The 13,207-nt window shown below is 33.6% G+C and overlaps 2 protein-coding genes across 2 annotated transcripts; both read left to right on the top strand.

Annotated features, from left to right (window-relative positions):
• Positions 1 to 1,548: 1,548 nt before the first annotated feature.
• Positions 1,549 to 4,880, top strand: LOC110730649 (chalcone synthase 3-like). The gene is made up of 2 exons (XM_021910466.1): positions 1,549 to 1,806; positions 3,451 to 4,880. Exons 1-2 carry the CDS (start codon positions 1,653 to 1,655, stop codon positions 4,437 to 4,439), a joined length of 1,143 nt encoding a protein of 380 aa, XP_021766158.1. The 5' UTR covers positions 1,549 to 1,652; the 3' UTR covers positions 4,440 to 4,880.
• Positions 4,881 to 6,689: 1,809 nt separating this feature from the next.
• On the top strand, positions 6,690 to 12,109 carry LOC110730648 (pectin acetylesterase 9-like). Its single transcript, XM_021910465.1, has 12 exons — positions 6,690 to 7,122; positions 7,390 to 8,278; positions 8,376 to 8,458; positions 9,234 to 9,363; positions 9,989 to 10,068; positions 10,182 to 10,268; positions 10,384 to 10,508; positions 10,608 to 10,725; positions 10,863 to 10,940; positions 11,051 to 11,156; positions 11,242 to 11,390; positions 11,713 to 12,109. The coding sequence occupies exons 2-12, from the start codon at positions 8,140 to 8,142 to the stop codon at positions 11,821 to 11,823; spliced, it is 1,206 nt and encodes a 401-aa protein (XP_021766157.1). The 5' UTR covers positions 6,690 to 7,122; positions 7,390 to 8,139; the 3' UTR covers positions 11,824 to 12,109.
• Positions 12,110 to 13,207: the final 1,098 nt, after the last annotated feature.

Genomic DNA, 13,207 nt, shown 5'->3' with positions numbered 1-13,207 from the left:
TCTTGTTTTTATTCTTATTTTACCTTGTTTTCCATGTCTTTCTTCATTATGTTAGCTTAGATTTTGTTCTAGGGAAATGGATGAAGGTTATGTTAATAAATTGAATGATTGATTGTGATTAGTATGGAATTGTTTCTTGATTATTGTGTATGGATGATGCTTTTATGGATTAGAATTTTTCTAGCTTAGCTAATTGATTCTATGTTCTTAATTGTGCTTTCAATCGATTGTACGAGAGTGAGTTGGTTGAGAGCCCTGATTTCTTCCATACCTTTGCTAGGCTAGTTGCACGAGAGTGAATTAGTTTAGTAGGATAATTAACATGCTTAATTGTGTGAGAGTGAGTTAAATGTGTTGATTGTTCCTAATCAAGGTCATTTTCATCTAATTGTATGATGTTATTGAATGTATTGATGTAATTGGATTCCACTTTCCCTACTTTAGTTATTTGTTCTTAGTTGTGTTTAGTTGAACCTCTCTCTATCTCACAAGCTTTCCTACTAGTCTAGTTAGCACAAATTGATACACTTAGTCCTTTTGGGTTCGACCCTTTACTTGCCACTAACTAGTTTAGTGTAGGTTTAGGTATTATAAATTTCTAATTTGGTTAGGGTTAGTAGTCCCAACGACCTACTTTTAACCACGATCAATAATAATATGAGTAATATTAATAATAGTAATAGTAATATCAAAATATATATATATATATATATATATATATATATATATTATATATATATATAATAAAACTCAAAGGTAAGAATTATAATTTTGCCATGTGTTGCCAATCTCGCCATGTGTCATTATGACTTGACAAATCATGTGGCACACCATTGACACATCTTATGATATTTCGTAATAAAGTTGCATTTAAATGACTTATTCACGTTCATAAATTCTAAAATTTTAATTGTCAACTTATATGTGTATATTTTAACAACAATATGATTACAAAATTAAATTCGTTTCTCTCAATTACTCATTCACAATTTATATAGGTTATATGTATTTAAAATATGTAACTAAAAAATGCATAGTAATTTTAGAGGTTTACTTTGTTTTTTAAAAAATACATATATGTTTACTTATTTGAAGGAATTATTACGACAAATGAAATTATCTAATACTAATCATAAAATTTATTAGGTTGCTACATATTGAATAATGAATTTTAATGTATACTAAATTAGCAAAAATAACAATTAATATTTTTTTAAAAATAAAACCGCCAATATATTGCACTTTATATTATTATAATTTTTTAGTTACAAACAATGACCGGGGCATCGCCCGAGCCAAAAACTAGTTAATAATTATAATGACAGATTTATCCCCAACCGTATGATTTTGTTCAAGGTAGTTGTGAAACCTTATACGAGTATAAATTTGCCAATTAATTAAATGATGGAAAATTTGGCAATTAATTAAATGATGGAAAATTTGCCAATTAATAATTTCGAATTAGCGTACGGTTCAAGAAATGACATTAATAACATGAAAACCTTAGAAGGAATCAAACCAAATCTTTTAGGCTATATAAACTGTACCATTCAGTGAGGATATACAAACCAATTAAGCTTAGGTAAAACACATTCCTCAACAAAGTTGTTTCATAATCAACTAAACTAACCCTATTCCAGTTCCAGCTAAAAATGGCATCCGCATCAATGAACCCTGCCACAATCCTCGCCATTGGCACTGCTAACCCTCCAAACGTAATGTATCAATCTGATTATCCAGATTACCATTTCCGTACCACAAACAGCGATCATTTGACTGATCTTAAGGCCAAGTTCAAGCGCATATGTATACCCTCTTTCTTTAGTTATTGTTATTAATTAAGTGCTTACTCTTATTATTATTTTGATCTTTTATTCTTTTTCAAAGGTAACATTTAAAATTTACACTATTCACCCACCCTCATGTTGATTGTGTTAATGATTTATAACGTTAGGAAAATATTGTCATGTGGGAAAAATCTCGCTAATCTCATCCCTATTCTCAATTTTGTTTTTACTCTATTTGAAACCATTTTCCAAGCATGTGGAGCTAAGTTGAGAGAGTCAATTTATTTCTCTAAGAAAGAAGTTTATAAAAGTGATTTGTATGCGCGGTTTGCAATGTTGTTTGGTTTCAAAATCTAGAAAAATTACAACCAGTTCCAGGACTAACAAAGTGAAACGGAGGGAGTAACAACTGAATAATAATAATAATATACTTATTGAGACGATCCAACAATTATTGTACCCACAAGAGACAAGACTATATTTTTTCCATTTTGTGAAGAACTACCATATACAAGTCAATTTTTGTGAAAAGCTACCTAGTTAAAAAAAATGTGTAAGAAAGTACCCTTTTTGTTAACGGGTGTATAAAAAGTACCTTACAAATAATAAATGTTGTAAGAAACTTAAATAAATGTTGTAAAAAGCTATCTTTTCCCGAATTATTGCATTGAATAAGAGACGTATAATTACCCATTTTTAATCTTTTTTTTTTCACCTAATTTCTCCATAGCCCCTTCCTAACCCCTAATTTCGTTTCTCTTTCATTGTTAAATTAAGCACATGGTAGCAAATTACAACATTAAGTTTTTATAAGGTGGTTTATTACAACATTTTTTTATAAGGTAGTTTTTCACAAAATTTGATGTATATAAAGTAGTTTTTTCGCAAAAAAAAAAAAAAAAAAAAATTAAAATCTTATGTATAATTCATATACTTATTGAGACGATTCCAAGAATTAATTAATTGTACCCACAAGACTATTACCTCCCTTTGACATAATTTTGTGATTTGTATGTGAAGAAAAATATGGTCAAGTGGAATCTTGTTAGATTCGTTACAATGTGTATTTTCAAAATATCAACATTAATTTTTACTCCTTCCTTCCCTATTTAATAGTCACTTTTGGGCAATTTTTACGGGAGTTAATAAAAATTAATAAGAAGTAGCAAAAATACATTAAAAAGGTAAATTTACATTGAGTATGCAAAAAAGTAGATAGAAAAAGTAATTAAAGTACATGGAAAAACAAAATTTAAGTGGAAAACTTAAATTTGCACAAATATTTTTGCAAATTGAAAAGAATTTTGGTAAAAAAGTAATATTAATGGTACTTGAAAAAAAACAAATGTGACTAACATTTTGGGATAGCAAAAATGGAATAAGTGATTATCAAATAGGGACGAAAGAGTTATAATTTTGCTTATCAGTAATTAAAGATATTAATTATTGAATTTGTATATTGGTAAACTTGATTAAAAAATGTGTTAATTAAAAAGAAATAAGGAAATAATAAATAGTACCAAACTCCCAATAGACCACTTATAAATTAAACAGAGGGATCAAACTCTGTATACCCATACGGCCCATAGCCCTATACCGCCTTATTTAAAAGTTAATAACGCACATTGTCCTAATCTCAAATTGCAAATTGCTACATATGCAGGCGATAAATCTATGATAAGGAAACGTCACTTTTACATGAATGAAGAAATCTTGAAAGAAAATCCTCATTTAGGTGATAATAATGCTTCTTCCATTGGAACTCGTCAAGCTCTGTGTGCTAATGAGATTCCCAAACTTGGGAAAGAGGCTGCTGAGAAGGCCATTAAAGAGTGGGGAAAACCCAAGTCAATGATCACCCATCTTATCTTTGGCACTAACTCGGACTTCGATTTACCTGGGGCCGACTTTCGGCTAGCCAAGCTTCTCGGCCTCCAGCCAACGGTAAAGCGATTTATCCTGCCTCTAGGTGCTTGTCATGCAGGCGGTACAGCCCTTCGTATAGCCAAGGACATTGCTGAGAACAACCGTGGCGCTCGTGTATTGGTTATTTGCTCAGAGAGTACTGCCATTAGTTTCCATGCCCCAAGCGAGACCCACCTAGTGTCACTTGCCATATTTGGAGATGGCGCCGGGGCAATGATTGTGGGTACTGATCCTGATGAGCCTAGTGAGCGACCCCTCTTTCAGCTTGTTTCGGCCGGGCAGATTACATTACCAGATTCAGAAGATGGTATTCAAGCTCGCCTTAGTGAGATTGGTATGACCATTCACTTAAGTCCCGATGTCCCCAAAATTATAGCTAAAAACATCCAAACTTTGTTAAGTGAATCGTTTGATCATATTGGGATTAGTAATTGGAATTCAATTTTTTGGGTTGCTCACCCTGGAGGACCAGCAATATTGGACAAGGTGGAAGCCAAACTTGAACTCGAGACGAGCAAGCTGAGTACTAGTAGGCACATACTAAGTGAGTATGGGAATATGTGGGGTGCAAGTGTGATATTTGTAATGGATGAGATGAGTAAGAGGTCATTGAAAGAGGGCAAATCAACTACTGGAGAAGGATGTGAATGGGGTGTGCTTGTTGCCTTTGGTCCAGGCATTACAGTTGAAACTATCGTTCTTCGTAGTATGCCAATTAATTATTAACTATTTAGCTACGATGACATTTGAATGCATTCGGATATGATAAAATGTATTATTGTGATACATTTTCATCAAATACCTCTTTTGCAATGTTATTTTAGAAAATAAATAATGTATCATAGTTTAAAAGGTGGTACCGCTAATAGCACGCTGCATGTCTATGTCACGTCTATGTTAGAGGGACGTTGTGTATGTTGACTCATATAGTACGCCTCTTTAGTTAACCATTCTATTTGATTTCTTTATTTTTTTAATTAAATGTGACGACGAACGCCTTAATTAACCGTTCTATTTGATTTTAAAATATTAATTTTTTTTTATATATCTAAGCTCATTCTCAACCAGCCGTTCATAGCTTACATGTATTCAAAACTTTCACCTCTTTATCTCTCCTTCTCAGTGTCGGCCCACTTAGAGAGCTCCTCCATGATTCTAATCTAACCCTAAGTCCGATCAACATTATCTCCGTTCCATCACCTTCTCCAATGGCTTGAACCTTTTCAGTATTGCTAGATAAACTTTCTAACTATAAGCAGAAAGATCAATAAAATATAAACAATGCACTTTAAAGGGCAAATGTTTAATGAAATCAAGAAGCCTTATACCAAGTGTTGCCTTGACTTTATACTTGTTCTGTTGTTAGACATTTATAAATGTTGTGTCTTACTTGCATAATAGCTCCTCTCCAAACCAACTTGTTGCACTACGAACTTGTAGTTCGGACCCGCTTGTGCCCGGCTTGAAGTATCGACCGTCACAAGCCTTAACCACCCGCACTCCGTCAACCAGATAGACATGATTACTCTTGATATTTAATTGCCCGCTTGTGTTGCTTTGTGCACACAAGCCCCTCTTCCGCACAAGGCTAGCGTTCTTGTCTCCAAAAGGCTAGAGTGTACCACACATTTCGGGGTCTAAATTCCTAGATCGTGACATTTGGTATTAGAGCCCTGGTCTAATGCTCGTTGTAAGGAACCTGTGAAGGCACCAAGGAGGGCTACACAAAGATGGAATTTATATAAGAAAGACTCGGTTGGCTCGAGAAAATAGCAGATGAGTGGTTCTAGCTCCAAGTCATTGTAAACAAGCAAGCCGAGCAAATTGTGAAAGTTATGGAGGATAGAGATGCTCTTCGTGAACAATTGAACTTTGTTCAAGGATAAGCTTATGAAGCACTTGAGAAAAGTGCTACCCAAATGCGCACAGTGGTCAGTGGGCAGAGACGCAAAGCGGTAATGATCAAACCTCTCGACTACAGTGGCGCTAGAGATGTCAAAGAAGTTGACAATGCAACTTCCTCTTCGATCAACATTGAGCAGTATTTCTGAATATGTCACCCGAGTGACGATTAGAAGGTGGATACTGCCATCATGTACTTATTCGAATATGCTAAGATTTGGTGGTACACCAAGCATGTAGACATCGAAGCAGAAAGAACAAAGATTGATACATTGGTCGGAGTTCAAAGAGGAACTCAGAGAACAATTCTACATGACAACACAAGCTTTGTTTCTCGGATGAAGTTGCAAGAGTGCCATCAAAAGAGATTTGTTCGCGACTTCGTGAAGGATTACTCGGCGATAATGTTGGACATCACCGACATAAATGAAAAAGATCGTGTGTTCAACTTTGTGAATGGGTTAAAAGAATGGGCGCATCTAGAGATTTTAAGGCAGAAATTTGTCACCCTCGTTGCTGCCATGTGTGCTTCTGAGAGATTGATGGACTACTAAGTCAAGAAGTTTCGTCAGTCAGAGAATAATTCAAGTGGGACGTCTACACACTATGATAGCTTGGCTCCAAGCTCTCTATATAGAGAATACTGAGGTCGTCTCTCGAGTATCCTTCAACACCGTTGATACATATCCAAGAAAAAGTGGAGGAGGTGATGCTTAGAAATCCACATCGACCCCCTCCCACAGCTTGGAAAACGTTTGGACTTTTTGTCCTATTAATTTAATTCACTTTAATTAATGTATATGATTTATACATAAGAATCAATAGTATTTGTGGGTACTTATTAGAATTGTCCTAATGAATATTATTAATATTTAATTATTATAAATTTAACTTATTAATAAGTATATATATTATCAGTCAAATAGAAAATAATGTTAGAGGTATTGTGAGGAAAAAAAAAACTAAAAAAAAAACTTACGGCTGTTCAGCTTAATTTAAGTTCATTTCAATTTAGCTCAGCTCAGCTCCAATCAATTCATTTAAATTAAGTTCAGTTTAGTAATTTCCTTTTCTTGTAAACAATTTAATTCAGTTCAATTAACTCTCAATCAGGTCTATTCACTCTCAATTAATTCAATTCAATTTAATTTAGTTTAGTTGTTTTCATTAAATCGGAACATGCCCTTAGCGAAGAAATTAGAGCCTCTTGCTCGTAATAAATTTAGTATCCTATAATTAATGAGAGTAAAAGTCAATCTCCACCTACTAAGCATGTAGTAAAATCCTTTGGATTCCAATATTTTGATTGATAATTACTGCCACATGTCACATAATGATTAGCTTTTGAAAAAATAAAAATCCTTATCCACCATCTCTCGCTTTTCTCCATCCCCACCCCATTCCCCACCTTCCACCACTCACTGCCAAAAACCCATTCATTCTCCACTTTATTTTGAATTTTTTTTTTTTTTTTCCAATATATTTCTCTGTTTTTACTTGCAATTATGTAAGTATTTATGATCTTGATTTCAGCATGCTCTTAAGTCTTGTATACAACTAATTACTAAATTTTGTTTGTTAATTTGAATCTCTTGCTAATCTATTGTATAATGATACTAGCATTTTGGACTAGCTAAAAAGTTTAACCATTTGATTGGGATTTGATGCTATATATAATTGTGTTTGGGCTTTGATCTTATGATGCCTCTTCATTAAGAACCTATAATGTTATGGCTAAAGCTGCATTGTTTTCTTTTTGCCTCTTGTTAAATAGATGGGCTGCGCGGTGGTCAAAAAGAGAATGGGTGGTGAACTGGTGATCGTCGGGTATTGGTCATGTTGATAGCAGAGGAAAGGGGCTAGGCCGAGTAAAATACTTGCTCTATTTTCTTTATAAATGCACTACTTTCTAAATAAGAAAATTTCAAACTTAAAGCAAATTTTGTTTTTTTTTTTTTTTTTTTGTTGTTTAGAGACCAAAGGGCGAGATTGAGAATTGATACTAAAATCTTTTGAAATCGGGAGAAAACTCTAACCATTTGAGCTATCTCTTGTATATCTTTAATATTTATAATATTTGCCTTTTTATTATTATTATTATTATTATTATTATTATTTTAATACGTACGAAACACCTATTATCAATTTATCATACAATACCTAATCTAACATGTCTAATTTAGCTATCTTAAGTGAGGGCGGGACTATAGGATAATGGATGGGAATATATATATTTAGTACTTAGTGTATAGTTATTGATGATTACTCAAGTCATTCTCACACTCTAATCCAAATCTTAGGCTAGAAATTTAAATTAGAATTAAAGTGTATCCGTATTTCTGATTTCCCTCCTATCTTTCCATCTCATTTTCCCGGAACTAAGACACTAAAACTCATTCCAGTTTTCCTCTCTAGCGGATCTTGATTTGATTTAATAAATCATCTTTAACCTTTCAATCCGTCCTTTCCTTCTCCTCATAACACATTTTAATTCCGAAGAGATTTGTTTTTGTACGTAACAAAAATGGTGGTGTTGAGGCTAAGTGTGGTCGTAGTTGTTCTGCTAACATTCGTGCAGTGGTGTGCTTACTCACAATCACCCTCTCAACTTTTCGTGGACATTACGCTGGTAAAAAGTACTACTGCCAAAGATCTTGGAGCATGTAAGTCTTTAATTTACATTAATAACGCTTAAAATTATGTGAGTACTTTATTTTTTGTGACTAAAATTGTGAAATAATTTTTATTATTTGGTTGAAGATTGCTTGGATGGGAGTTTACCTGCATATCATTTCAGCAAAGGATTCGGTTCTGGAACAAACAATTGGCTTTTGCACATTGAGGTAATTCATAAAAAAATGGTACTCTTAAGTCTAAAATAGTGAATTTTGTCAATTTTCCATTAATTAATTATGTGTTAGAGATTTAAGAGTAAAGAGTAATTAGAACAAATTTTAATAATTTGTTTATACAGTAGTTGAAATTTGATACGAGAAACTTTAAGGTGGAAATCCTTACAATGATGAGTTGCTACTTGATTGAGAATAATTATAATTTGCTTCCACATTGAGATCGATAACAAATATTGGATCAGAAATTCAGAATCATACTAAAATGATAATAAATCATGATTTGAATGGTTTTTATATGATTTGCTTGTCTACTAAGAATAACTATATATTATAGGTACTAAAATGGTACAAAATCATAAACATTTGTTGTATTCCATTTGTCCCAGAATAATATTCCCATTTGTCAAATTTCACGGGAATTTAGAAATGAGAGGAAGAAATGTACAAGAAGTATGCGTGAGGCACAAATAACAAGTACATGAAAAAGAAAAAGAAAAAAAAAATACATGAGCATGAGTGAAATTTTATTATGGGATAGAGGAATTAATAATTTGTGTTTTTCTTACGTATTGAGAATAATTAACAATCATGGTGAAAAAATTTGGTAGACTTTAGACTTTTATTTGGGGATTCGGAAATGAAGATTGGAATTAGTAAGAGTATTGGTACTTATTAAGCAAAAATTTGATAGTGTTACTAGCTTTGACAATTGAGATTGGTCACTGTTTAAATGTATATGATGATGTATACATTGATGTTTTGGTAGGGTGGTGGATGGTGCAATGATGTAAAATCTTGCTTGGAGAGGGCTAAAACTCGTCGCGGTTCCTCACACTACATGGCTAAGGGAAGGGTCTTTCCTGGAATATTAAGCAACAAAGATTCCCACAACCCAGGTGAATATTTCTGTATTTTTATTTAACTTAATTGCTTGCTTGCTTGCTTGGTTTATGAGGAATGCTAAGCTTATGCTATGCATTATTGATTAATTTCTGTCCCATGGGACTATATATATTATAAGTATGTACAATATACTCATTGTTAATGGTAAGTTTCCATGAGCTATGGTTGCCTTTGCCTAGTCCGAGATTGAAGGATTGGCCGGGACACTTTGAGGGTGGAGATCTCCTACCTTTCCCCTAATCACATAAGATAATTTTTAAGCATTGTAATCATATTATAATAATAATCCCTATCCAAGCCATGTAAGGTTCCTTGCAAAGTTGCTTGTTGAAAATCCTTCTTCAATTCGACCATGTGTAATATGATCATGCTCCAATTCTACCCATAATGTACATATATATATGCCAGGTTCTTGGAATGAACTTGTTTTGCAAGCTTATTTACTAAAATGAACATGTTCTATGTGAAAACATATCCTGATTCGGCCCATAGGAATGAGCTTTTCATCACTTGTGACTAAAAGCAAAGACGTGAAAGTGATTTAATCTTAGACATGTCATTTTTGTTTTTCCAATTGTAAATGTAATATAAATATGCTTCAAATAATGTTGATAACAGACTTCTACAATTGGAACCGCGTTTTGCTTAGATACTGTGATGGAGCTTCCTTAGCTGGCAATTCCAAGTATGAAGATGGGGTAAACGACTAAATGCATTTCAGCTTGATTTCTATTCAGATCTCACAATTCCTGTTACTGATTTTCTTTTCTTTCTGTCTATTTTGTGCATGTTTATTAACATTGTTGGACAGACCAAATCGCTTTACTTTAGAGGGCAAAAAATTTGGCAGGCAATGATTTCTGATCTTCTTCCACAAGGGTTGGCACATGCAGAGAAGGTATATTGCTGAGATAAAATCATAAAATTCTAAGATTAACTGTAAAAATCTTCTTGGTTGTGTAAATGGTAGGCATTATATGACATATACGCGTACTCTGATCTACACTCTGCAGGCTTTGCTTTCTGGGGACTCAGCAGGGGGTTTAGCAGTGTTTCTACACTGCGACAACTTCTCCAGGTCTCTTCCAGGAAACGCTACTGTCAAATGTATCAGTGATGCTGGTTTATTCTTAGACATGTGAGTCCATCTTTTTACTCATGTCCTGTATATTTTAGCCTTCTTTTCCCCTGCCATAATCTATTTTCTGATTTCAGATGATTGTCAATTGTCTTGCAGAAAAGATGTAGCCCACAATGACACAATTAGGTCCTTATTCCATGACGTCGTTTCTCTTCAAGGAGTAGAACAGAATTTGAATCAAGAGTGCACCAGTTCTCAAAGCGATCCTAAGCAAGTATGATATTGCAAACTGCTTGAAATATAATTATGCAAATTGCTTGAAATTTGATCACATTATTAAAAGGTTCTGATATATGGCTCGATTTTTTTTTTATTTATTTTTTTATTGTTTTTTTTTTTTTTTTTTATCAGTGGTTCTTTCCACAGTATCTTCTGAGTTACATCAAGACTCCGTTGTTCATCTTAAACTCTGCATACGATACGTGGCAGGTACTTTCACATTTCTTAGCTTCTGTACAACTGTATCATTTTCATAAACTCATTGAACTTAGGTTGAACTTAATATTTCGAAAAGGTTTTATGGGATTGATTATATGCAGTTTCACAACATCTTGGTACCATCTTTAGCTGATCGGAAAGGAAAATGGAATAATTGCAAGAAAAACGTAACTTTTTGCACTGACAGTCAAATTCAGACACTACAAGGTATAACTTAAAGTGCTAAACCTGTAAATTATATGCAAAAAATCAGCCAAATAATGGACCTAAAATTTCTGAGACCGTATTTCAGATTTTCGACAGAAAATGCTTGAGGTTACGTACTCTTTCTATACACATTCAACAAGGGGAGGAATGTTCATAAATTCATGCTTTGCACATGGCCAAAGTTTATATCAGGAAACTTGGTTTGACATCGACTCCCCTAGAGTCCAAAACAAGGTACTTGAACAGTCTTTTCTTCATGGTTTTTTCTTACATATGAATCTAGATAGTAACTAGTAAGTACATTGTTTCACTAATACAGAAGCATCGCCACTATATTTATCTAATCCCTTTTTTATATTGTCACGGCATATATATGTGAATACCAATCAGGATCATATCACCAAGAACTGAGCCTTAAATCCGGATTAGCCCAAAATGTGAACCGGATTAGCGATGTTGCTTAGTATATGATTTTGCATGCTTAATTCGCGTTTGTTGGGATTTCTGAATTTATCCTTGATGATCAACTAGTAATAATACTAAGTGTATCTTGCAGACTGTTGCAGAAGCTGTAGGTGATTGGTATTTTGAACGAAAGGTGACAAAGTTGATTGAGTGTCCATATCCTTGTAGTGCTTCCTGTTATCATTCTGTACCAGCAGCATAGACCAAGATTTTTACTCAGTGAATTATCAGAGGATTTGGAGAACATCTATACCTGAAGATTGATAAACTTGTATGTACCTGGGCTATTTGATATTCATCACAAGTTTCTGATCAATTTTGTACTTTATTATGACTAAAATTGGAGTAAATTATGTTTGACATGATAGTTAAACTTTGATCAAAGGGTAGAGCAGCACCTTAAGCAATCCAACTTCTTAAGCAACTTTGAGGACATGTATGCATATAACCAAATATACAATACAAAATCTTATGCCATGTTTAGTTCACATTATTTTTACTTATTTTTACGTATTAGATTAATGAGAAATGCGAATTCTTATACGTGGCTGGCCACACTGTGTGGCCACATCATGGGGGATAATTCGTTAGTGTTAGCCCTATACTCTTCACCTTATTTTTGCCTAACTGAAATTATTTTTAGGAAAATTTAGATTTTAACACTAGGAAAAAACCCGAAAATGGTTTTTAACACCAAAAAAAAAATTAATTAATTAATTTTGAACACATTTAAATTTTTCGAAAATTTGATTTTATCACCACTTAACAAATTTCGTCCATGAATCTGTTAAGTGGGGTTTACACTGCCACGTGTCGCTTGTTGGTTGGTTCAAAAACAATTTTATAAAAAATCCTAACACTACCCAGCCACCCTAACATTGTAGGGGTTACTCGGTCACGTTAAAGAGGTTATTTGGTCAGCATTATGGGGTTACTCACTTAGTGTTATAGGGTTTACTTTGTTATTTTATAAGTGGTCACACGATGTGGTCACTGGTCAGCCACACACAAGATGGATTGTATTGGAACCGGTTTAGGACGTGTTCAAATAAGTTAAAGCTAAGGTCCAATAAGTTTTAATATGTATAGTTCAAACCAAAACCTAATACAATTGTATAAACAACTTTATCCTGTCATCATTATTGTGGGACCCACTTTTATTGAAAAAGTTATTGATTTATTTACAAAATTGTCATGTGATAAGCAAATATTGTGTATCTCAGAGATTAACTTGTATTTACCCGATTAATAATATCATTTTATACTAAGGACTCCTTTCTCTCTCCAAAACCCTAGCTTCCATTGTTGAATTTTGAAGGGGCTTCCATCGATTTTAATCGGTGGAAAGCCCCAATCCTTGTTTCTTTATTGTTTTTTTAGGTTTATAATAATGCTTCCTCCTTCTGGGAGGAACTTTTCTCCCTCGACAGAAAGGGTTTCCGATCTTCTTCGAAAGACAAGGGTTTTTCGATCTCATTCGAAAGACAAGGTATATCTCCTCTTTTCGAGGGAGAAATTTCTTAGTTTTGAATCCATGGTAGCAGATCTAATGGATTGTCGTGAAATTATTTCGTTGGTGAAAAAGT

This window comes from Chenopodium quinoa, unplaced genomic scaffold, assembly GCF_001683475.1.
Source record: "Chenopodium quinoa cultivar QQ74 unplaced genomic scaffold, ASM168347v1, whole genome shotgun sequence".
NCBI lineage: Eukaryota > Viridiplantae > Streptophyta > Magnoliopsida > Caryophyllales > Amaranthaceae > Chenopodium > Chenopodium quinoa.
The sequence above is the reverse complement of the archived record's forward strand: the minus strand, read 5'-3'. Positions and strand labels throughout refer to the sequence as shown.

Excerpts from the sequence above, each read along its gene's own strand:
- LOC110730649 (XM_021910466.1), top strand. The coding sequence starts at position 1,653 with ATGGCATCCGCATCAATGAACCCTGCCACAATCCTCGCCATTGGCACT. Across the intron at positions 1,807-3,450 it reads GGCCAAGTTCAAGCGCATAT|GCGATAAATCTATGATAAGG; the intron begins GTATACCCTCTT and ends CTACATATGCAG.
- LOC110730648 (XM_021910465.1), top strand. The coding sequence starts at position 8,140 with ATGGTGGTGTTGAGGCTAAGTGTGGTCGTAGTTGTTCTGCTAACATTC. Across the intron at positions 10,069-10,181 it reads ATTCCAAGTATGAAGATGGG|ACCAAATCGCTTTACTTTAG; the intron begins GTAAACGACTAA and ends ATTGTTGGACAG. Across the intron at positions 11,391-11,712 it reads CCCCTAGAGTCCAAAACAAG|ACTGTTGCAGAAGCTGTAGG; the intron begins GTACTTGAACAG and ends TGTATCTTGCAG.